This window comes from Pagrus pagrus, assembly GCF_965226575.1.
Source record: "Pagrus pagrus genome assembly, chromosome: 11".
NCBI lineage: Eukaryota > Metazoa > Chordata > Actinopteri > Spariformes > Sparidae > Pagrus > Pagrus pagrus.
This window is the reverse complement of record NC_140195.1, coordinates 29,916,675-29,939,829: the sequence shown is the minus strand read 5'-3', so window position 1 is coordinate 29,939,829 and position 23,155 is coordinate 29,916,675. Positions and strand designations below refer to the sequence as shown.

General features: G+C 40.3%; 1 protein-coding gene across 1 annotated transcript in view; it reads left to right on the top strand.

The window, feature by feature from the left end:
- The window catches only part of plch2a (phospholipase C, eta 2a), a 66,082-nt gene that overhangs the window by 39,596 nt on the left and 3,331 nt on the right, over window positions 1–23,155 (top strand). Inside the window, exons 11-21 of the mRNA XM_084367073.1 lie at window positions 1,809–1,964; window positions 2,604–2,702; window positions 4,075–4,175; window positions 4,529–4,617; window positions 5,086–5,268; window positions 5,352–5,459; window positions 8,098–8,222; window positions 9,398–9,482; window positions 11,163–11,309; window positions 13,707–13,786; window positions 18,303–18,678. Coding sequence (XP_084223199.1) covers window positions 1,809–1,964; window positions 2,604–2,702; window positions 4,075–4,175; window positions 4,529–4,617; window positions 5,086–5,268; window positions 5,352–5,459; window positions 8,098–8,222; window positions 9,398–9,482; window positions 11,163–11,309; window positions 13,707–13,786; window positions 18,303–18,678 — 1,549 coding nt within the window. The remainder of the gene's footprint in view (window positions 1–1,808; window positions 1,965–2,603; window positions 2,703–4,074; window positions 4,176–4,528; window positions 4,618–5,085; window positions 5,269–5,351; window positions 5,460–8,097; window positions 8,223–9,397; window positions 9,483–11,162; window positions 11,310–13,706; window positions 13,787–18,302; window positions 18,679–23,155) is intronic.

The window sequence follows — 23,155 nt, the reverse complement described above, 5'->3', positions numbered from 1 at the left end:
CATATAGACCAATGTGGCACTGTAGACTAATACACAGACAGTTGAAATAGAGTAGCAGCGCTGTGTCTCCCTCAGTGTTGCAGGACAACTTGTGAGTGAGTGAGACAGGAGAACAGCACACTAGCATGGCTTTACAAAGCAGTTATGCTGTGCAACTTCACCTTGTAAGATGTAATTGTATTGTCTAGAACCTCGCTTGGAAATATCTCAATATATACTTTAAATAGTCGAGGTTTATAAATTTCCCACGAACAGCTGTAGAGGTGGAGCAGCCAGGAGGTTCACTTCTGGGTGAAACTGGGCCACAGTATTTGGTGCTGATGACAGAGAAAACTAGAGAGAATTCAGACCTGGTGTTACCATCCATCCTGTGTGATCAGATCATACGTGGACAGCTCTAAATCCTTCAGTTCACAGCTACCATCAGCATGCGTCCTGTTTATTGTCAACAAAAACCGTTGTCTTCTTCCATAAATTTGAGTGTAAATGTAAATCGTCTTCTTCAGCAACTTCTTCGTTTCCTTCACTGTGGCCCAGGACATGTGCATACTCACTGCTAAAAGAATGTGGTCACATGCAGCCCAGACCACCTCTGAATTTGGTTTTGAGTGACTGGATCTCAAATGTGTCCTCAATGTGTCTTGAATGCATTCACACCTGTACTTAGAGCTGTTCACTTTGATCCGATCACTCAGGATGCTTTTTTATACCAGGTCTGAACAGGGCCTTAGAATGGACCAGTGGTTATCACATCAGGACCGACATTACAAGGACAGGCTGAAATTGTTGCAGTGCCTTTTGTACTGTATAACCTATTGTCAATAATGATGTTTCGATGTTTATCAAGTCCAAATGAATATGATGTGTTCATTGCAGCCTGTGTTGGAATTTTTTCACATTACTGAACAAACCCGATTTCTCATTACAAAGACCAAAATGAGAATTATACCACCCAGTGTTCATGTGCAATGTGATCAGAATAATGCACAAAGCTTTGTTCAGGTCAAAGGTAATACTTCTTAATTGTACACAGCACTGACTGGACTTTATGAGTCATTATTAAAGCTCAATATTGTCCAATATAATCAATCATGACTCGCCTGCCCTGTGCACTTAGGAACAAAACTCTTTCTCTCTATGCAGCATGTTGTCTGCCTGTTCTCTACTTATAGACTGAGGTGGTTTATGGATGCATTCTGCCACCATGTGGCTGAACTGAGCATGTTCATATTATTCTGAGTAATGTACTGAGCTGTGATATGACATCTGTCATTGATTCCACTTCATCTGTATACAGGATGTCACACTATCATTCCCTGTTATGCTCTCATGTATGCATGTGGAAATGCTTGCATTCATAAAAGGTCCATTCACCAACCAGTGTGGGAGGTTAGGGTTAATACATAATGTATTGCTTCATCTTTGCTCCTCATGAAATGTGAGCTCATGTTGCATCTTGTGCAAAGTCTCTTTCTTCTTAGTCTGCACAGACCAGCCTAAAAGATCATTTTCCAAGGGTTCTAGTTTAAAGGGCCCGTACATCTAGATTATAAAAACATATTTCTTTGGTGGTATCCGCGATCAGGGTGTTTTTTTATGTTCACATGAATTATTTATTTTTGTTTTTCTTTGTTTCGTTAGTTAGATGATCACATTAAATATTGAACAAGTACGATATTTTCAGTACGATTATTTCTGTTATTAATAATATTTTAGAAACGTACAATTTCATACATATGTGCATACTTGTAACATCCACTGTGTATCAGCATCATCATCCTCTGTTCAACTGTTCCTTTCTTCTCTAGACATCAGCCAACAGGAAGCAGGTGGAGAACATGGCCAAGAAAAAGCTGGACAACCTGATGAAGGAGTCTAAGATCAGAGACAGAGAAGACCCAGACAGCTTCACCATCGCAGCCCTCCCACCTGCTGGGAAGCCCACAGACAAGACTGGCTCTAAGGTAGACGCAGCCCTGTCAGGACTCCCTGTAGTCCTGAACTTACATTTTCATTTCAAACAGCTTTTTATATATACAATGGGGTCAAAAAGTCTGAGATTGCTAGTCAAGATACGTCTAGGTTACATGTGTTTCAATTGTAATCCTATTTTTTTTTTTGTTTTTGTAGTTTGAGTAAAAACTTGAATCTTGACCCTCTGATGGTGTGCTCACTTTGGGTCTGCCTGATTGTGCTTAAGATCCAACTGATCCAGTTTCTGCAAAGTGTGTTAGAGTTCCTTGTACTGCCTCCTTAGAAACCTTTAGTGTAGCCATGATTTGATGCAGAGAAAGCCCCTCTTTGCTTAGAATAACAGTTATGCTTCACTTTCATTTGCTCTAAATTGTCAAACTTTCTGATTATTTTCAGGTTAACGTGACACTATTATTTTCAATGTGGTCTCAAACTTTTGGATCCCACTGTCTGTGTTTAATATAGAATTTAAATGTTTGTTTTTTAAATTGACTCACAACAAAATTGTGGCATGAGCATGAGATGTCAAGTTGACAGCTTATCAGTAAATTATTTTTCTCATTTTCAGTTCTAAATCTCTAAAATGTTTCCTAACAAAAAATGCTAACATTCTCCTCCTCTGCTGTCAGGGTAAAAGTGAGGATGGGACGGACACAGCGGATGAGGCTAATCCCAGCAGCAACAAGCGTACAGGCCGCTCCTTTATTGGGAGCTTTTCTAAACGCAAGGTTAGCCTTTTTAGTTCTCCTTTCTTTGCTTTGCTCTCAGTTTTAAAAGACACTTTTCTCTATTTTCTTCAGTCTGCACACCTACTCCATACCTCTGCCCTATGATGAGTAAATATAACAATCAGCAACAACATTAAAACCACTGATAGTTGAAGTGAATTACATTGATTATCTTGTTACAATGGCACCTGTCAGAGGGTGGGATATATTAGACAGCAAGTGAACATTTTGTCCTCAAAGTTGATGTGTTGTAAGTGGGAAAAATGGGCAAGTGTAAGGATCCGAGCGACTTTGACAAGGGCCAAATAGCGATGGCTAGATGACTGGGTCAGAGTATCTCTAAAAGCGCAGCACTTGTTGGGTGTTCCTGGTCTGCTGTGGTTAGTACCTCCCAAAAGTGGTCTAAGTAAAGACAACCGGTGAACCGGTTGTCAGGGTCATGGGTGCCCAAGGCTCATTGATGCATATGTGTAGTGAGCTACTGTAGCACAAATTGCGAAAAAGTTCATACTAGTTCTGATATAAAGGTGTCAGGACATGGTGATTCGCACTTTGCTGTGAATGAGGCTGCATAGCCACTGACCGTCAGAGTGCCCATACTGACCCCTGTCCAATGCCGAAAGCGGCTACAATGGGCACAGTTCAACAACAACTTAAAGGTGTTGACTTGGCCTCCAAATTCCCCAGATCTCAATCCAATTGAGCATCTGTGGGATGTGCTGAACAAACACTCCATGGAGGCCTCACCTTGCAGCTTCTCAAGGACTTAAAGGATCTGCTGCTAATGTCTTGGTGCCGGACACCACAGCACACATTCAGAGGTCTTGTGTAGCCTCGACGGTTCTAGGCTATTTTGACAGCAAATGCCGGACCTACACAATATTAGGCAGGTGGTTATAATGTTATGGCTGATTGGTGTAAATGGTTTGCCATTTAGATGTTTAAGCATGAGGTGATTGGTCAGAAAAGAGCAATGATAACTCTTGATGATGTGTTGATATGTGATACTGGGTTGTTGTATCACCATTGCATAAAAAATGCAAATCTTAAATGTGTTATTAGATTCAACAAACTAACAGAAATAGCTTCAGTTCATTAACACATCCATATTGCAAAGAAATAAAAATAACAACTTGATTATTTATTTTGGAAGCCTGTCTTCAAATATGCTGCTTATTAGCTGCAGTTTTTGTCATAGATCCTTGTCATATACAATGAAGCACTGCAGGTTATACAGCTTTTCAGAAGCATCCACAATATTTTGACATTTTTAAACTGGATTTTAACATCAATAATCATCTCTTGAAGCCTGTTACACATGAGGTAAATCTCACTTATATTGGTTGTCCCATAATTACTCTTTCTTCTGCAGAAAAAGACAACCAAGCTGAAGAAGTCGTCGAGCTTTGAAGACACAGATACAGACCAAGAGAGTACAAGTAGCGCCTCCCGTGCCCCCTTGCACCACAGCAAGTATGCTAAATACACAAAACACACACACACACACACACACACACACACATATATATATATAATGTATACAGAAAACACTGTCATTATCACTATTATCATGGTACCAATTAAGCATCACTATACTGTTGTACAGCCCAGTAAACACACCCTCATCACCTTAACCATTGTATTCATAATCAACATTATCAGTCACCATTGTACCATTTTTCATCAGTGCCTTCCTCATAATCTTAAACTTAATTACCATAGTCATCATCACTGTGGTGGATGATCATTCACTGACGAATGGAGAAATGTGTGCGCATGCGTGTGTGTGTACATGTGTAACCTTTAACTTTTTATTAACCTTACAGAAAGAAGAAGACCATGAAGTTATCCAGAGCTCTGTCCGATCTGGTCAAATACACTCGCTCTGTGGGCCTCTATGATATTGAGGCACAAGGTAAGCAGTTCAGTTCACTCTGTACATGAAATAGCTTTACTCACTCAAACAAGTGTGCACTGCTAACCTGATGCCAATTGCATAATAGGGACAGAGCAATATCTGGGTTTGCCGGTAACTTTATTGAGAGGGTTTCTTCGATGTTATACTGCATATTAAATACAAATACTCAAATCTCTTCAGTAATCAAGTTTTGAAAGTTAGCATCAAAGCTAGGTCTGATTCCTGGTCTTGATTACATATTCCTTTGTTCAAATACTGTATTTCTGTAGCACCTTTGAACAGATTACTGCAACACACCAAAAGGAACTGCTTTTGAAATATAAGAAAATAATGATTATTACATTTACACACAAAATATTTATCGTGTTAATCTTGAACCATTCTTTATAATGTTTAAATAAAATATAAGTAAACAAGTGTAATAAAGAAAAGAAAACAAAGACGTCTTTGTGTTGTCCCTGGCAGCTAACTGCAGCTGGCAGGTGTCGTCGCTCAGTGAGACCAAAGCCCACCAGGTGATGCAGCAGAAAGCTTCATCCTTCATTCACTTCAACCAGCAACAGCTCTCCCGCATCTACCCTTCATCTTACCGTGTGGATTCCTCCAACTTCAACCCCCAGCCCTTCTGGAACTCCGGCTGCCAGCTCGGTATGTGCCTAACTCAACACACCATGTAAAGTAGAAACATCCAGCCTGCTGAAAATAACTAAATGAAATTGGTTTGATTTCAGTTGCGCTCAACTACCAGTCAGAGGGCCGTGTCCTCCAGCTCAACAGAGCCAAGTTCTACAGCAACGGCAACTGTGGCTACATTCTCAAGCCCACCTGCATGTGTGAAGGTCAGCACATAAAAAAGATTCATTAGTATTATTTTAATGGGAAATACTGTTTGTGGTTGATTTTTAACATTGACCTCATGCTCTGACAAATTGCAGTTAGCACTCCCCTCCCTCCTCTCTACATCACCACATGATGCACAGCGCTAATCGCCAGACACAGCAGCAAACAGGAGGATCCTGTTCTGTGTGTGCACGAGCATACAGGACTGCCTCTTTGTGGAGTTAAAGGGATAAAGTGAGCAGGGATACCAGAACATGTCTTTTCTCTTTGACTACGTTAGCAGAGACATTCTACTGACCAAGATCTCTATAAGAGTACAACTGTACAACAGTTACTGTTGAATATAGAGACATTTGACACTTAATTTGATACAAATATTTCACTTACTGCAGCTTTAGCACAGTGTGTTAAGTTGTCCTGCCTATTTTGTTTATGTGTCAGCATTCAATACTGATATCAGTGTCAATGTTGTAAATCATTAATGTTGTAATATTGATTTCAGCCATAGTGCTAGAAGGTCATAGGGGTGGATGATTTGCCCTAAAATTTAGGTCATGGTGTTTTGTTTTTTGTGGTGATGTTATTTTAATCACGCTATAACAAAAATGAAAGGGTTACATGATTCTGCCTCTTTTCACTCTATTGCCAATGTAATGAAACATATCTTAAGAAAAAAAAATATGTTTTTTATTGCCGTGAAATGGTAAATCAAATCCGGTACAGGCCTACGGGTGTTTTGGAATGAGTAGTCTTCTGAAAATGTAGATATCAGTAAATGTAATGTGATTCGTTCTCAGATTTCTACAGCTCTCATGTTTCTGTGATGAATGAGAGGAACACAAACTACTTTGTCACAAAAACATTCATGAAGTTTGGTTCAGTAATGAATTTATTATAGTCTTCTGAACATTCCAAAACCTCCCGCCACATGAACAGTTTCTTCCCCTTTGCAGTTGGGATCCTTAACAAGTCCCCGGACCCCCACCCACTGACACTGACACTGACACTGACTCTTGCACTCTGGCACTCAAACCCATCACCGCCCTTGAAATCTTTGCATTACATTAATGCAGAATTTGTACATCTTTTATCTTTCATATTTTTTTAATATATATATATTTTTATATTTATTATAGTCACTGTTTGTTTGTTGGTGTAAAATCCTTCTTGGCAATAAATCTGTTTCTGTTTCTGATTCTGATGTGACCAAATGTGCTGGATCATAAATATACATACAGTAATTCTAATATTTGGTTAAATGTTTCTCGGCCATTTTCACCTCAGTTAGCTGCTTTTGATATCCATCCACAAGCTTCTGGTCGTCCTCAGCTGAATTTTAACCACTCCTCTTGACAGAACTGGTGAAGTTCAACTAAATTTGTTGGCTTCCTGGCACAGACTTGTTTCTTCAGCACAGTCCACATGTTCTGATGGGTTCAAGTCAGGACTTTGGGAAGAACCCTCAAAACCTCAATTCTCACCTGATTTAAACATTCCTTTACCACTTCTGATGTGCGTTTGGGATCATTGTCCTGTTGGAACACCCAACTGCACCCAAGAGCCAGTCTTCTGCTGATGGTTTGAGGTTTTCCTGAAGAATTTGGAGATAATCCTCCTTCTTCATTATTCCATTTACTTTCTTTAGAGCAGCAGATCCACTGGCAGCAAAACAGCCCACAGCATAAAACTACCAGCACCATGCTTGACAGTAGGTCTGGTGTTGTTGGGGTTAAAGGCCTCACCTTCTCTCCTCCAGACATATTGCTGCTCATTGTGCTCAAACAACTCAGTTTTTGTTTCATGTGACCACAGAGTTTTCCTCCAGGTTTTTTCTTTGTCCATGTGATCAGCAGCAAACTTCAGTCCAGCTTTAAGGTGCTGCGTCTGGATCAAGAGCTTCTTTCTAACATGGCAGCCTCTCAGCTCATGTTGGTGTAAAACACACTTGACTGTGGACACTGACACCTGTCTTCCAGCAGTTTCTAATTCATTGCAGACTTCCTTTTTGGTGGTTTTTGGTTGACTCTTGACCATCCTGACCAGTTTTCTGTCAGCAGCAGGTGATAGTTCGTGTCTTCTTCCTGATGTGGCAGTGACACAACTGTGTCATGCACTTTATACATGCAAACTGTTTGTACAGTTGATCTTGGGACCTGTAACTGCTTTGAAAAGGCTCCAAGTGACTTAACTGACTTGTTCAAATCAATAATGAGCTCTTTCAGATCAATGCTGAGCTCTTTAGACTTTCCCATTGTAGTGTTTGTGGCTGAGTCTAATGGGTGCATCAAACAGCCCTATTAAAATGGGCCCAGAAAGCTGTTCACTCAGAAGAAGTTAAGAGGCCATGCTACAAAGAACATTTGATTCACACAACTTTATATAATCACCAAAACTGATCATTCAAATGACTGTATATTTTAAAGAGCTATCTAACTGTATTCAATGGCTCTCTTTGTGTGAAGAGATCAGTATGAGATTTATTGTGCTTTTAATGTTGTTTCAAACATGGCAGACTTGTGCTGTTGGTTGCCTTTTCAAAATGATTACCATGATCAGCAAATTTAAATGAAAATTCAAAATATTTTTGTGAGTGAACGTTCAAAAATAAACATTATACCTCCTTTCTTTCCATTGCAGGAGACTTTAACCCCAACCTGGAGGACCCACTGCCGGGTCGGATGAAGAAACAGCTGGTACTGAAGGTCATCAGTGGACAACAGCTGCCCAAACCCAAAGACTCAATGCTCGGAGACAGAGGAGAGGTAGGACACGTGTTTTTATCACTGGGAGAAACATCGTAATATATTACAAAGGACTGTCGAGCAATAAAAAAATGAATCTGATTAATTACAAGCTTTGTGATTAATTAATCAAAATGAATCACACACACCAGTGTTTGTTGTAAGCATTTAAAAATATTTCAAGTGGTAGATGAGTGAATCACTGAAAATTACACGAAACGGTGCTCATAACAGTTCAATCTGGGTGTATTTTGCAGCCCCACTCCAGTGTGTTTTGGTATTTTTATGATCTTTCCTGACAATGTTTTATTATTTTGACAAATAACTTAATTTTGTGCTTAATCTTAAAAAAAAAAAAAATGCTGCGGCTAAAATGGAATGGACTACAGTAGAATCAAGGCTTTTATCTCATCCACCGAGCTTGTTATAGGAGTACTAAGAATAGGACAGTTTGTAGTGAGGTAGTGGAGAGCGACCGTTGGTTGCTGTGCTCAGAGCAGACATCTGTCAGCCACTGGAGCAGACGGAAAGTTTAGCGGTGAAGTTGTCTCGTGGCAGTAAATGTCAGTACAGGTTACAGCTTGACCATGAATAAACTCTGCAGCTCCTTAATTCACAAGAAGACCTTCTGTTTGAGTGACAGCTATTGCTATATTTGGAAAACAGTTGTTGAAAGCCTTTTGCGTCTCCAGAGGAAGCTGAGTGAAATGAGTTTATCTCAGCTCATGGCTAGAGGTTCCAGGCTACATTAGCTGCTAGTAAGCATAATACTCACCTGAATCTCTGACCAAACTGTCAATTGTACAGTTGCATTATGGGAAATTTCTTCCCCCCACGTTATGACATGAATCAGTGGAATAAAAGAGACAACACATCTGGTTCTGCTGCAGTGGTTTTATGTATGTGTTACAGAAGTACAATGATAAATCAGCGGAGTATGCTCAGTGATGGAATGTAACTAAGTACATTTACTCTGGTACTTTTCGTATGGGAGACTTTCACTTTTAACAAAGAATGTTTTAACACAACATCTTTACTTTTACTCAAATATGACTTTTGGGTACTTTTTACAGCACTGAGTACACTTTTAATAAATTCCCCTAAGCAAAGCGATACCTGGGAGTTTTACAAAGGTTTTTTGGTTGGGTGGTTGGTATGAAGCATTACCTTAATGCTGTAAAATGTCTCTCTGTCAGATCATTGATCCCTTCGTGGAGGTGGAGATTATCGGCCTTCCAGTGGACTGCTGCAAGGAGCAGACCAGAGTGGTGGATGATAATGGTGAGTTGATGGAGAGGTGACTTATTCAGCTTGTTTTGTCTCCATAAACAAGACACAATGTAATTAAAATCTGCTAGTTGCTATATAAATACCTGTGCTGATCCAGTAATAGTGACTTAATACTAATGCAGAAACAATAAATGATCTGATTGAGATGCTGGTGACAAATATCACATTTTACTAGCAAGTCTATATTTATCTAGAGTTAACAAAAGCCTGGTGTGCTTGAATGCTGCTTTCATCACACCAGCACCACTGCCATCTCTGCATGATATATGACAACCAAAAGTGAGCCTTAATCAGGCTATAATCCAGTCAAGATGATTACATTATCCACCTAGAATGAAACTATTTATGGAACTGAACAATTGTCATGTGGTTGGAATGTGCAAGAGTTACAGTCAGCAGGAGAAGCTTATTCCATCAGTACATTCATGGTCATTTCCTGTCAGCCCTGCATTGTTTTAAGCATGACATGTAATTCCTTTTGGCTGTAGTTTTGGAATCATAGTAGAAACCTAATTTGTTGCAGAGTTGGTGAAAGGTTCATGTTTTAGTGGACAGTTCACCTAAAAATGAAAATTCTGTCATTATCTCCTCACCATCTTGCCAATGGAAAGTCATGTGAAGTCTTCTAGTCCACAAAACATTTCTGGAGCTTCACAGTAAAACAGCAATGGAGCGTTCTCCTAAACAATTGAGGTAGCTGGAGACTTGTTTTAAAGAAGGAAAAAAATAGAATGGCTCATACAGCTCATTGGGCGTAATTCTCCGGAAGCAATCCCAAAATTATTGGAAAATATGTTATTTACACCGTTTTTTAAGCTGAAATCTACACTGTAGCTGTGAAGCTGAAGGCATTAGTGAGCCCCAGCGTAAATAATGTCTTACAGCTCTACAAAAAAGGCATTGTTTTCAGTCAGTAATGAAACGGCAGTCAACCAAAATTAGCAAGCTAGCGAGCTGAGACTGACAGACATACTTTCGGGTTGGGAACATGCTAGCTAGAGTATTAGCAGCTACCTCACCAGCTATAGCTGTTTGTCAACTAGCCCTGTAAGCAGTCCTGTCTTCACCATGATAGTCCTGTTCCGTGTGGACACACTGATGAATTTCTCTGAAGCTCTGTAGTCTGAACTACTGGCCACTTTGTCAGTTTGCTGTGGATACTTATGGGCCCTGACCACTCACCACCTCCTCCAGAGCTTTTGTCTGTAAACTGACCCATACATGCTGTCCTGGTATTTGCATGAGGAGAGCTGTGGTGTGTTTATGGTTTGCCTTTGACTGTGCATGTATGACTGATTAGAGCAAAGCATTAGATGAATGTGGCTCTCTGCTTCTGCGTGTGTGTGTGCGAGTGTGTGTGCGTTTGAGCTGTCTGTATGGGTTCTGATCTATAATTGATGAGCTCAGCATGAGCAGACTTGCACAAGCAGCACCTCTCAGTCTGCTCACACACCCTGAATAATTGATGAGTGCTGAGCTCACTCTCCGAATCTCTCCTGGACCGTCCACTCTCTCTGTCCCCCGTCTCTACCACTCTTTCCCTCCTCCCTGTGAATCTGCCTAACTTCTTCTCTCTTCTTATTTGTCACACTCTTTCTTCTGCTGTCTCACTCAATTTTTCATCTGTCTTTACTCTTGTCCTCTCTCCGACCTATCGGGACGGTCCTATAGGGTTCAACCCGATGTGGGAGGAGACTCTGGTGTTCACGGTCCACATGCCGGAGCTGGCCCTTGTGCGTTTCCTTGTGTGGGATCATGACCCCATCGGCCAGGACTTCATCGGCCAGCGCACCATCGCCTTCAACAGCATGATGCCAGGTAAGACCTGGTGAAGCACCTGCTTTAGATGGAAGTGATAGGTACCCCCCTCCTCACCTGCATCTCCCACAGATGGTGGCGTCTAAAAGCTTTGCTTTTACTTTTTGTTTTCCATGTTCCATGATATAATTTCCATAGACAAGGAAATACAGGCTGCTAAAACTAAGACAAACAGGGTAAGGTGAATGTTTGTTAAACCTCAGGAAGAAAGCATTGTTGCCTTTCTCTAAAATGATATATATATATATCAATCATCTTAATTTTAAATGTGGTCAATGTGACACTGGTTGAATATTTGGAATGAGTTTATTATTTATATAATTATTCATATTTTTTGAAAATATGCTCATTAGAGTCTGATGAAGTAAAAAAATGCATCTACCACTAATGCTCATTGATTAACATGCTGTATCATGATTGTTTAATCCTTACTAGAGATATCCTGAGCTGCATCAGAGGGTCATTGGACAGGTTACGTTAACTTGATTGTGCTCTGGCAGCTGTGTTATTAGTTCATATAAGTATTGGATTGAGTGGTCAGAAGTTTAAACAAAATCTGATGAAGGTGCTCTTTGGTAGGGATGACAGAAGTTTAAAAAAGAAGGATCCAAGGCACTCTATTGGTAAAATGATTCAAAAGCCTTTATTCAGATTGCTATTTCATAGTAACATTGAATTCCATAATACAAACACAAACAGATGAATGCTAAAATAATGATGTGTGGATTTAGGTATAGTACCTAGAACCGTTGTGAAGATCAACAATGTATCCATCTGCTCAGTACTTTGCAGATTCTCCAGTTGTAGCGGAGGTTGCCAGATACATGAACTTCTTGTTGAGGAAAAACAAAAACCCAGGTTCACAGACCGAGCCTACTTCTATGTATTTGCCTGAACTAAGAGCATGAATCCAAACCATATAGACTTACACAACAAAAACACAACTGATTTTCTAAGTAAATCACGTTTATCTGTAGTCCAATGAGATATTGGCATTTGATTTTTATTTACATTCAAGAGAATGATGTTCATAATACATATTTTCACAGCTAGGAGACAAGATTTAGTTGGAGATCACACCAAGATTAAGGTAAACAGAGCTGAATGTCATCTGTGTAGAAGTGGAAATGTATGCCAATGCAGCACATTTTATCACCCAGCAGAAGTATATAGCCAGAATAGTACTGGGCTAAGTATCGAGCCTTGAGGAACCCCATGCTTCACATTTGAACCGATGCTGGTTCCTATACAGGGTCCTGGAATTCGATACCGGCACCCAACGGTACCTGTCGGTACTTTAATCTCTCTAAACAAATACAAATAAAGAAAAGTAATCTCAGTTCTAACCAGTTCAATAATTCACTTCTAAAGACAGTATTATCATGAGTCATATTTCTAGTAACAATGCACATGACATGTCAATCAGTCTTTTCTAAGGCTTATTTCAGTAGCATCTTGCTATAGTGCATATAAATCTGGAAAATGAAATACATTCTAAAGTAAACTGCTACATTTAGCTGTTCCTGTTCATCAACCTAGTGCTGTAAGAATAAATATAATGGAAAACATCAAGATGTACCTGTGCTGCCCTCTCCTGGCACACAACATCTCTACTAGTGGTGGCTGTACTTTCAATGTGTTAGGAATTTTGACTTTACGTTTTGATCCCTTTGCTGTAGCAGCTCAATGTTACAGTGCTACAGAAGCAGATTGAGTTAATAATGTCAAGTCAGCAGTTATAATTTTGTTTCAAGAGCATATTAGATACTGTATTTGCCCGATAATATAAGTGCACATCATTTATGTTATGTTAATTTATGTGTATTAGAATGGATTGTTTGTAAATACACTTTTATTACGTTAGCGATGCTAACCTCTTCTAGCGTGTGAATGGTAATTCCAATCATGTGTTAGCATCGAGCTAGTGGGCTGAGCTATATAAAATTGATTCGGGAATCAAAGAATTCATACTGTATTATTTAATGTGATCGGTAGACAGTATGCAGTTAGATTGATATCATGTTAATCGTTACTCTGTAGTTCTGTTGTAATTCGGTGGGTACACTTTAAAGTACTGAGTTTAGCACCTAGCCCTAGTTATCTAGTGACCTATTTGTGAGATACGATCTATACCACGACAGTACTACATTATGGACTCCCTAAATAGTTTTGATTTTAATTTATCCAGTCAAATGACCTGATTGACGGTGCAGTTGAGGAGCCAGAGTTTGTGTCTAGCAGTACAACATCAAGCAGAGAAAAAGTCTGAAACTCTGCTGATTGGTACAGCAGGCATTTAGCCATTTGTATCTGCCCTGTTGTGTATGACTCACTCATATTATGGCTGTCTGTGATGTGCGTGTGTGTGTGTGTGTGTGTGTATGTGTGTGCGCGCAGGTTATCGCCATGTGTACTTGGAAGGTATGGAGGAGGCTTCTGTCTTTGTTCATGTAGCTGTGAATGACATCACTGGTAAGGTAGGTACTCCTGAGGAAACCAGCTGAAAAATGCATGAAAAATCTCTTACCTTTTCTCTACTATTGAAATTTCCTCTAAAATATGAACAAAAATTATGACAATAAAACATGCATACAAGCTAGAAAAAAATATCAAAATGCATTTTAATGCAGACACTTCTATCTTAAATATAGCATTTTCCACTGAGAATGAAAGTAATATTTCTTGTTTTGTTTTTTGTTTCACAGACAGAAACTTGACAGTCACATGACATGGACCTAGGGCAATACCAAAGAATAGGCAGAAAAAAGCATCTTACAGTTTTAGAGCTGTTGTTGTCAATCTAATACTTCTAGATCAACATAGCTATTTCACATTTTGATGTGAGGCTGGGTTGTCAGATGAAACAATTGCTAAGCGAAATATACTGACTGTGTTTTTTAATTGCTGTTATTTCTGTTTAAAAATAATATTCTTAGGTCATAAATAATGCGAGCATTGCTCTCACCACAAAATCTTTGATTTCATTACATTTTAACCCTTTAGTTCGGGGCTCTGTTGTCTCCAGCCATATTGTAAATGACCACTCTGTTTGTCACATTGTCCTTACTTTGAACTTCCTCTTTCTCAGCTGCAGCTGTGTGCTTCCTGTTGTGATTTCTCTCTTATCCCCCAACCCATTTTTTCTCTCTTTCATCCTCCGCCTCTCTGATTTTCACTCTCTTCCTGTGTCTGTTTGTGATTTCAGTGGACCTCTCTTTTTCCAAATGCTCCATTTAGAGGCAGGAAATTTTTAGGAGCCCTGAAGCTGCCGTTCAAAACTCAGGTGTAGTGGGACCCAATCGGCCTCTTGCATGAGCCACATGCTCCACCCTCTTTGCCACCTAAGTGACATCCCCCCCTCCCTGCACACCCCCTTCTCGTCAGCCAACTGCAAGCATTAACAATTAGAAGGCCAACTCATGCCTTACATGAGTTATGAAGGCTTGACGTGCCTGCTTCCTCATTGACCCCCCAAGTAGATCCAACACACACAGTTAAAGAGCTGGATAGAGAAGAGGGAGTTGTAAGTCTGCCAGGCTGCAGTGACTTGTCCCTCATGTTTTTGCTGAGAGCATTTTTTCTTCTTTACTCAGGAGTTTTTTTCAGTGTACTGCACTGCAGGTATATTGAGTTTCAGTACCATTGAGGACGTTTATCTCCCTTTTCATCTCTGCCCTTGGTTTTTAATCATTTCGTCTGTTTTTTCTTGTCTCAGAACACTCTAGAGACACTTTCATGATAGTTGTTAATTGTCAGATTAGTGACATTTTGAATTTGTCCTCTATACTATAAGTCTTTTTCTTGGTTTTGTGATAATTGCATTCCAGCATATCAGGACAGTGTCCCATGAAAGTTCAAGAGAATAGTCTGACATTTTGGAAAATAGTTACTTGTAGTGTTGCCATAACGTACAGCCGCAGACGTGTGAGGCCCTGTTCATACCTGGCATTACCATCCGTCCTCAGCAATCACAAGTGAACAGTCCGTCAGTTCACACATCTGGGTGAACTACTTGTATTTGAATCTCACTTCCTTGTGTTATATGCAAATTAACACGTGGGACAAACAGACACAATGTTTTTTACACAAAGAAAGAACCTAATGTAAAAGATATTGCCAAATTTACAAGAAGGCCCAAATACTTCAGAATTTGTCATAGATAGCGTTAAGAGAGTCTAGGGACAGAGAGGTAGCTGATGATGGTTACTGTATAAAATTTGACATGTTTACTGTCAGTAAAATACTGTCATTCATAAATGTATTGCAATTGGTTAACAGTGTAAGCAGTGTGTTCACAGCTGCTAAATGTTGGCAGGGAAGACGCAGTTTAGTCACAGAAGCAGACAGGCTGGTACAGTGATGCTGTGACAAGCTGACACTTTTTACAAGGAAAGAAACAACTTCTTGTATTGCATTTAATGCTGAATTTACAGGAAGGAACAAATGATTTAGAACTTGCTGTAGGCATTGCAAAGTATTTTAAGTTTCTTCTCACTCAACAACTCTCAAAATTCTGAAGATTGTTAACTGAGTCTGGGAGTCAGTTGAGTAGGCGGTCCTTCAACTTGGCCCATCTAAAATGTGTCCTCAATACATCTTGCATTTACCCCTGTACTTGGATCTGTCCACTTGTGATCGGATCACTCAGAGCGGATGTTGATACCAGTCTGAACAGGGCCTTAGTCACTTTATTTTCCTGACCCAAACAACTTAAATTGTGATCTGGATCACCGAACCTACTAACTTTCAGTCTGGTCTATTTGTAATTTTTTACATTAAATCATCGCATAATGTTGTGTATCTAACATTTGCTGTATTTTTGTTATCAAATTATATTAGATGCTGTTTTCAGCTATTTTCTTAGTATATGTAGGAACATTCTCTGTAGCTGGAGATGTGGCACTGGCTGGATGATGGATATTGGCTAAGAAATGGAAAACTAGCAGTGGGGGAAAAAAATTGATTCACATAAGAATGTAAATGCTTATCTCCTACGATTAAGAATCGATTCACAAATGCCAAAAATCTGTATTCTAAATGTTAATTAATAATGTGATGAACTGAAAAGGCAGAAATGAACTGTAAGGGAAGTGCAGCACCCGGACATTTACAGCACACATGCTTGAGTTATCTCGGCACTAAACAACTTAGTTAAATCTTCATAGTTCAAATTCATTTATTTTTTAATCAATGCTGTTAACTTTTCAAAATGAAAAGGCTGCTGATCGTTAATCTTAATGTCTGGTTGTGTTTCATATTGTATTTCAGCAGATTAAGGACACCAGTAAATGATTTGGCACACAGTATACTGGAGCAAGAGGTTGAAAATAGTGCCCCCTTTTCACACCCCTATGGAAAACCACAATCGCTCATCTTTCCCCCTCTTCATCTCAAGCAGTATGGCTCTACACACAGTATAGAAAGATGTCAGTCTATCGATCCAACACATAAATCCAGAATCAATTAGTCATCGGAGGGTAGCTCAAAACTTAAGTAAAAGCATTCATTCAGCTCCAGGTTTTGACTAAAGGGATGACATGCCTGAATTTATCTCATTGCAAGATGAACAGGGGTATAACAATGATATCGAGCTTCTCATCTGCCTCTGGATGAGGCAAATCTATTTCCCAGAATGTTGGACTGTTTATAGGGCACCTCAGTCAAAAAAATGTAATATGTTGAGTCTAATGCACTGATAGTTTACTGTCATGTTCAGTTCAGCCTTCTTTTCCCCTTTTTCACTCAGCCTCACCTCTTTTCTATATCGTCTTGTCTTTTTGTCTGAACATATTGCTCCCTGCTTATACATGTTCAACAGACTGTTTGGATCTACTTATTTCACATTGTTTGATTATGATAACAAGTCTTTTAGGAAAATAAATCCAATGAAAAAATACAAAGCCTTTTCCCATGAAAGCTCCATGTGGTTTGCCATTACTATAAACTGGTCCAGTTCCATTTCCAAGCCTGTCAGTCAAAGTGAATTTCACAGTTTGACAGACAAGAGTCTCATGCTGTCATTGTCTGGATGTCCTCATCATTGTCGTCATTTCTGCCCCAGTCTTTGTGACCATTACAATGCAGCACCTTAGGGTACAGGAAACATCGGCACAGTATTGCATTCAGTCTGTGTAATCTGAATATAAAACGAGTGAAACAAACAGATCAACTGTTTTGAAGGCCAGCTTTACTGGTGATCATTTTCCAGTCTTTGTATTGGTTGTACACAAAAAATAATCTATATTCTGACAAAAATTGTGGATGTAAAAAGAAGAGTCGAGCTATATTAAAATTACAGTCTATATGGTATTTGTTACCCATTACTGCGGTGTTCTAATTGACCTAGTGGGGGCTTTCCCATACACTTGTGCTGGCTCGGCCCAACTTCACAGATGGTCCGTCTCGGGTGCAGCGTGGCTCAACTTGGTGTAGTAAAACTCGTAAAGGAAAAGCAAATAAGCGTGGCACAGTTTGACCCAGCGCAGCCAAAATTGCCAATGGAAAAACTCCAGAGGAAACGCTTGATTTGAACATTTTCCTAAATACAGTAGTTGCTGTACTGTATTTAGTTGTAGAGGCAATCTTCGTGTGTTTCACTGGTCGCCTCAAGCATGTTTTTGCCTAACTTATAATTTACCACCAGGACTATAGCAGATGTATACAGATGTGTATGTGCTCAAAATGTCTAACAGGCTAACACTTCACAAAACACGTGGAATTCAAAACTAATCCGCATGGATTACAGCTGAATGTTAAAGTCTGATGTATCATTCACATGTGTTATTACTGATTTTTTGGGGGGGGCAAATGTGATATTTATTGGATTAGTTTGTTACTTTTTAAGCATGCTCACTACAAAAACTGCCCAAGTGTTATTGCAATAATGCAGTGCCACTTGCATTATGGCAAATGTTGTTCACTTATGTCTCTCTGTGACCTTTTTCCTCATGGTCTGAGTGTTTGACAGTGATTTTTTTGTTGTGTTTTTGTCAGGCCAGAGCAGCCAGCGGCATAAAAGGGCTGTTTCACAGAAACCCAAAGCAGGCTTCCCTGGACAGCCATGCTGCTGCACAGCACAGTCGTAAGCACCCGTTCGGTGCCCACCTCCTGCGTCGCACTGCCAGTGCACCCACCAAAGGCCAGCCCAAAATCAAGAAGGGCTTCCCAGAGATTGCCATCGACACCAAAGACTACAGCTCAGAAGGCGCGAGTGAGGAGCCAGACTCTGAGGACAAGGCCTCTGCTGCCACCTCTCAGCAGCCCACATCACCGCTACACCACAACGGGGACTCACTGGCATCCCACCAAACCAAGGGGCCCTGGGACCGTCCTGACACCAATGGGGCTTTTCACCCTGAGAAGGGTAAAGGTAAGAGCCCACTTTTTGCTCAGCGACGACCCATGAGTGAGCCTCTGAAACGTGCCAGTCGGCTCCGCTTTAATGAGCCACCTGACATGAAGCCAGGGGTGTTTGCCCGCGTCGCACTTAACAGCTCGGGAAGGGTGGGGATGTCCTCAAACTGCATCACATGTGTGATGGGCTCCAAGGAGAGTCCAGAAGCTGAAAGAAAGGGTTCGGTTAAAGAAAGGCAGGGGTGCAAATCCAAAATGGCACAAGGGGAGAGACAGGAGAGAAGTAACCACACCAAGAGACAAGTTCAGCCAGAGCCCACAGCCAAGCCCCAGCCCCTCGCTGCTCAGACAGAGTCACAGCAGCCTCTTCCCCTTCCCGAGTCATGTGTGGAGGCCCAGTTTCAGTACTCACCCCAGGCTCTGTTCAGACCTATCCCCTTCGCAAGATCCAAAGCCAGGCAAACTCTGGCCGCCCAGCACATTCGACCTCAGCCTGATTCAGCACAGAGGAATGTGCGCTCCTGCAGTGTTCCCCGAAGACGCTCCCCCAACACTGTTACACCAGCACCGGGCCTCACAGCAGAGTGTAGGACCAACCTCCGTTGGCATCAGACAACACCCCCCAACTATGGCGCTGTTTGCGTCCCGTTCACAAACAGTAATGTAAATGAAGGTCTGTTGCTCAGTGACAGTAGCAGCTGTGACAGCTTTGGCAGTTTGAGCAGCTTCGAGTCGCCTCCTATGCTGCCTCCATGTTCTGTCCTTGACAGCCGCAAGAGGGCTGTGGGCACCCTACAGCGGGAGATGAACGCCCTGTTTGCCCAGAAAATGGAAGAGTTGCGCCATAAGTCCCCCATGTTCTTCGCTGGTAAGATGTATCTGAGGCAGTAGTGGCAGTAACCCAGTAGCTGCTGTGTAGTGGCTGTAGTGGGCCTTTTATGTACTGTAGACTGCAGACAGTTAGCCTCCATACATGCTAAGACTGTGTGTATTTGTATTTGTAGACTGAGTATTTGGTAGTGTAATGCTCTTAGTCATCCCTCTGCTGTGAACGTGATAAATACGTAACCCTACGTGTCCCTGATAATCAGAGGTCAAGACTAAAACCCCACACATTTCCTTCCATCATTACCAATAAGAAGCCAATTCAAACTTTTGTAGTTTTTACCTGTTATTAGCCATGCAATGTTTTCTACTTCAACTGACTGATTCCAATTTTCCTCTCAATGCCTTATAATACCATACCTGATACTACCTCCATGCTTGACAGATGAGAGAAGTGGTAAGTTTTAACAGAATAGAAGTAGTTAAGATACTTAGTTGTAAATAACTTAACATAGTTATTTGGATGCATTTAGTCCAAAGCAATGTCATTTCAACTAAAGACACACCTTAACACAACAGCGTGGTCTTACATGGCCATGTTGGTGTTGGTCCTGGAACATCATAATTAATGTTGCTCCAGGACCATCATTGCAACCGACCAATCACTTTGTGTCATAGCTTAGTGACTTGAGGAAAAAGACTGCAAAAATACACACGTAATCTTTTCAAACACCCAAAATATGCTTCCCTAAACCTAACCAACTATTTCTGTTGCCTTAACCTAAATAGTGACAGAAAACTGATAACAAATGGAAAATAATAAGTGAACTTAGTGTTAAAGGTGCACTCTAGTTTTGGGGGAAGAAATTTTAATGAGAAGAGAAAGATTTTCACTGGCTGATTTTTTTTCTGCCTAAACAAACTGAATAAACAAACTGACCTTAAAGGACAACACAATTTATACTGTTTATATGTGGCGGACCCTGCCACCTTTCTAGCTTCAAACAGTGTTCTGGGACCTTATTTTGCTCTGAGAACAGCTTGTTTATTCACTTATGGAAAAGATAAATATTTGTATGTTGTTGTTTGTATTATTACCTCATTAATATTGTAAATATTAAAATTCTGAGTTTGAATTTCTCCTCCAAAACTAAATAGTGCCCTTATAAAAAATAAGTGAATATTATAATGTGTTCCAAAGGGGACACAAACCCAGGTTTACTGATTGAGAGTGAGGGTTGGAGACCTCACTTGGAGAGTGACGTTGTTCCCAAGCTGGAACAGTGTCCCAAACAATTCACTACAGGCTGTTTAATTCAGTACAACACGTGAACCAAATAATAACAAAAAAATATCTTTATATTCAAATCGGAGCCGACAGATAATTGTTTTTCAGGGCCAATACCGATATGAGGGAGTAAATAAATTCTGATAGGGATAAACCAGCCAGTCGCCCTCGGTCGCCAGTCTTGACCTCGGAACAACTAGCGAGGGTCGGTTAGAGGATCTCAGGGTACATTTTGGAATATAAGGAGTCAATAGCTGTGTAATACAACTCCGAGCCAGACTTTCATTCTGTGACCCTGGTGTTGTAGAATGACCACATTTGATCCTTTTGAACCTTTTATGAAGGTTAATATTGGTTGGAACCTACACTTTATTATTGGGCTGCATTATACTAAAAAACATTATATTTTGTATCCTGTATGCAAAGAGAGAAGCAAACATAATACCTTTAAACATAATGCAGCCCAGTTCACCATCATGAACAACAGTCTCAAACAAGCTGAAGCACAGTGTTATCTTTAAGTGTAGACTTTTACAGTCAAGTCCTGGAATGTAGTATTTTGAGCACATAATGTACAACTAACTGAGCGCTGGAAGTCACAAGGGACTGACATCTGTGCTGCTTCCAGATGGAGTTACTGTCTTCTTCCTTCACATGACATTTTTCAGGGCAGTCCAGTTCCTGCTGAACACCAGCTGTTCTCCATTTCAGCCTCTCTCAGTAGATCATGTGTTTGGCAAAAGAGTTCATAGCATCGAACTGAATGTGGTGGGGAAAACCACCAATGTTTAGGGAGATGAATTCCAATGGTTTCTGGCCTCTTTACAATAGCTGATGTGTGCTGACATCTGATAAGTTACATGATGCTGGCAGGTACTGTGCTTGTCAGTGAGTCAGATGATGAACCTTTGTCTCAGCTGCTCTACCTCTCTTTCCTTTCAGTGTAAAACAAATAATGTGATGTTTGTTCTTTTGTCGATTAGCGGTTGTTATTAAGATACTTTCTCTGTCCTGAAAGCTATTTCCTTGCATCTCTTCTCCCTCTTCTTTCCAGTTTTGCTAAACTCCTTTTCCCTCTCTGTCCCTTTTGCACGCCTTCTCTGTTCCTAGTGCAGAATTGAGGGGATGACCAGAGCCAGGTAAACTGCTGAATGCATGCAACCTTTGAATATATCCTATACACCTTCACCTTCACTTCACCCATCAGTCTCTCTGTCTCACCAGGCTGCTTCTCTCATGGCCCATATGTCACACCTGTGGAGCTTGGCTGGGGTTTTTCCATATTCTTCTCCATTTTCATATATTCTTGAAAGTGAACTAACTCAAAATGACATTAGTGGAAGTAAAGGGGGCCCCATTCCAGTTTTGTCTTTTCACACCATTACAAAGTGGAGCAGGTCCAGACACAATTCATGAAGCTTAGTCTCTTTGTTGTTTTTCACTGTGTTACTGCCTGTTTACAGTGTTTTGAACACGGTGACATCACTAAAAATAAGTCATGACAAGAGAAAACAAAGGTTAATGGTAAAGAAGGTTTTTTGTAATTTATTAATTACATACCGTACATGCAGCATTAACAACAAGAAAATGCCTTCACAAATTGCTACAAAAGCAAGATTTAAATTGTTACAAAGAGGAATGATACCTTTCTTGACATTGGGAAACATACCTACATACACACTAGCTTTTTTTTGAGTTTTTCAAAGCGTCTCACAGCCTTCACCAGCAAATGGAGTCAGAGACATCTGAGCCATCTTGAGGTCAACTGAGCAATTTCCTTTTATTGATGAAATGATAGTTGAGAGCTCAGGTTATGGCCAGCAATTGGATGTTGAGTTAGCTGGATGTTGTTTCATCAATATAATCCCAACTCCAAAGTGTGTCAGCCTTGCTGTGTAGAGCTTCTTCTCCTATGTTGACAGTAACATCAGGCTGTACCTTCACATCTGGGTCATTCCATGCCAGCTCGCTCAGATTTCAGAAATTTTCCAAGTTCTCATCATGGATTTTCTTGGGAAAATTATTGGTCCATTAAAACTATTTCATACAAAAAACAATGTTCAGAAAATGTTGAAATTGTGAAATAATGTATCTCATCATCTAGCATGCTACAAGCCAAGACGTTACAAGCTGTAACTAGCAAATTTCCTCAATCTAATGAAAACAGGCTCCATAGCTATCAGACAAAGATAGAAAACAGAAAGTTCAACATAGGACATATATCTACATATGAAATAAAACCACTGAATGTAATATTACACTACACCTTCTTGGATCTTACAGTCAGAATTTGTTAAAAAGTGTGTTTTTCAGCTTGAAGCTGTATTTAACAAGATATCTGGCACTTATTTTTTATCTGGACCAAATTATTTCCATGTGT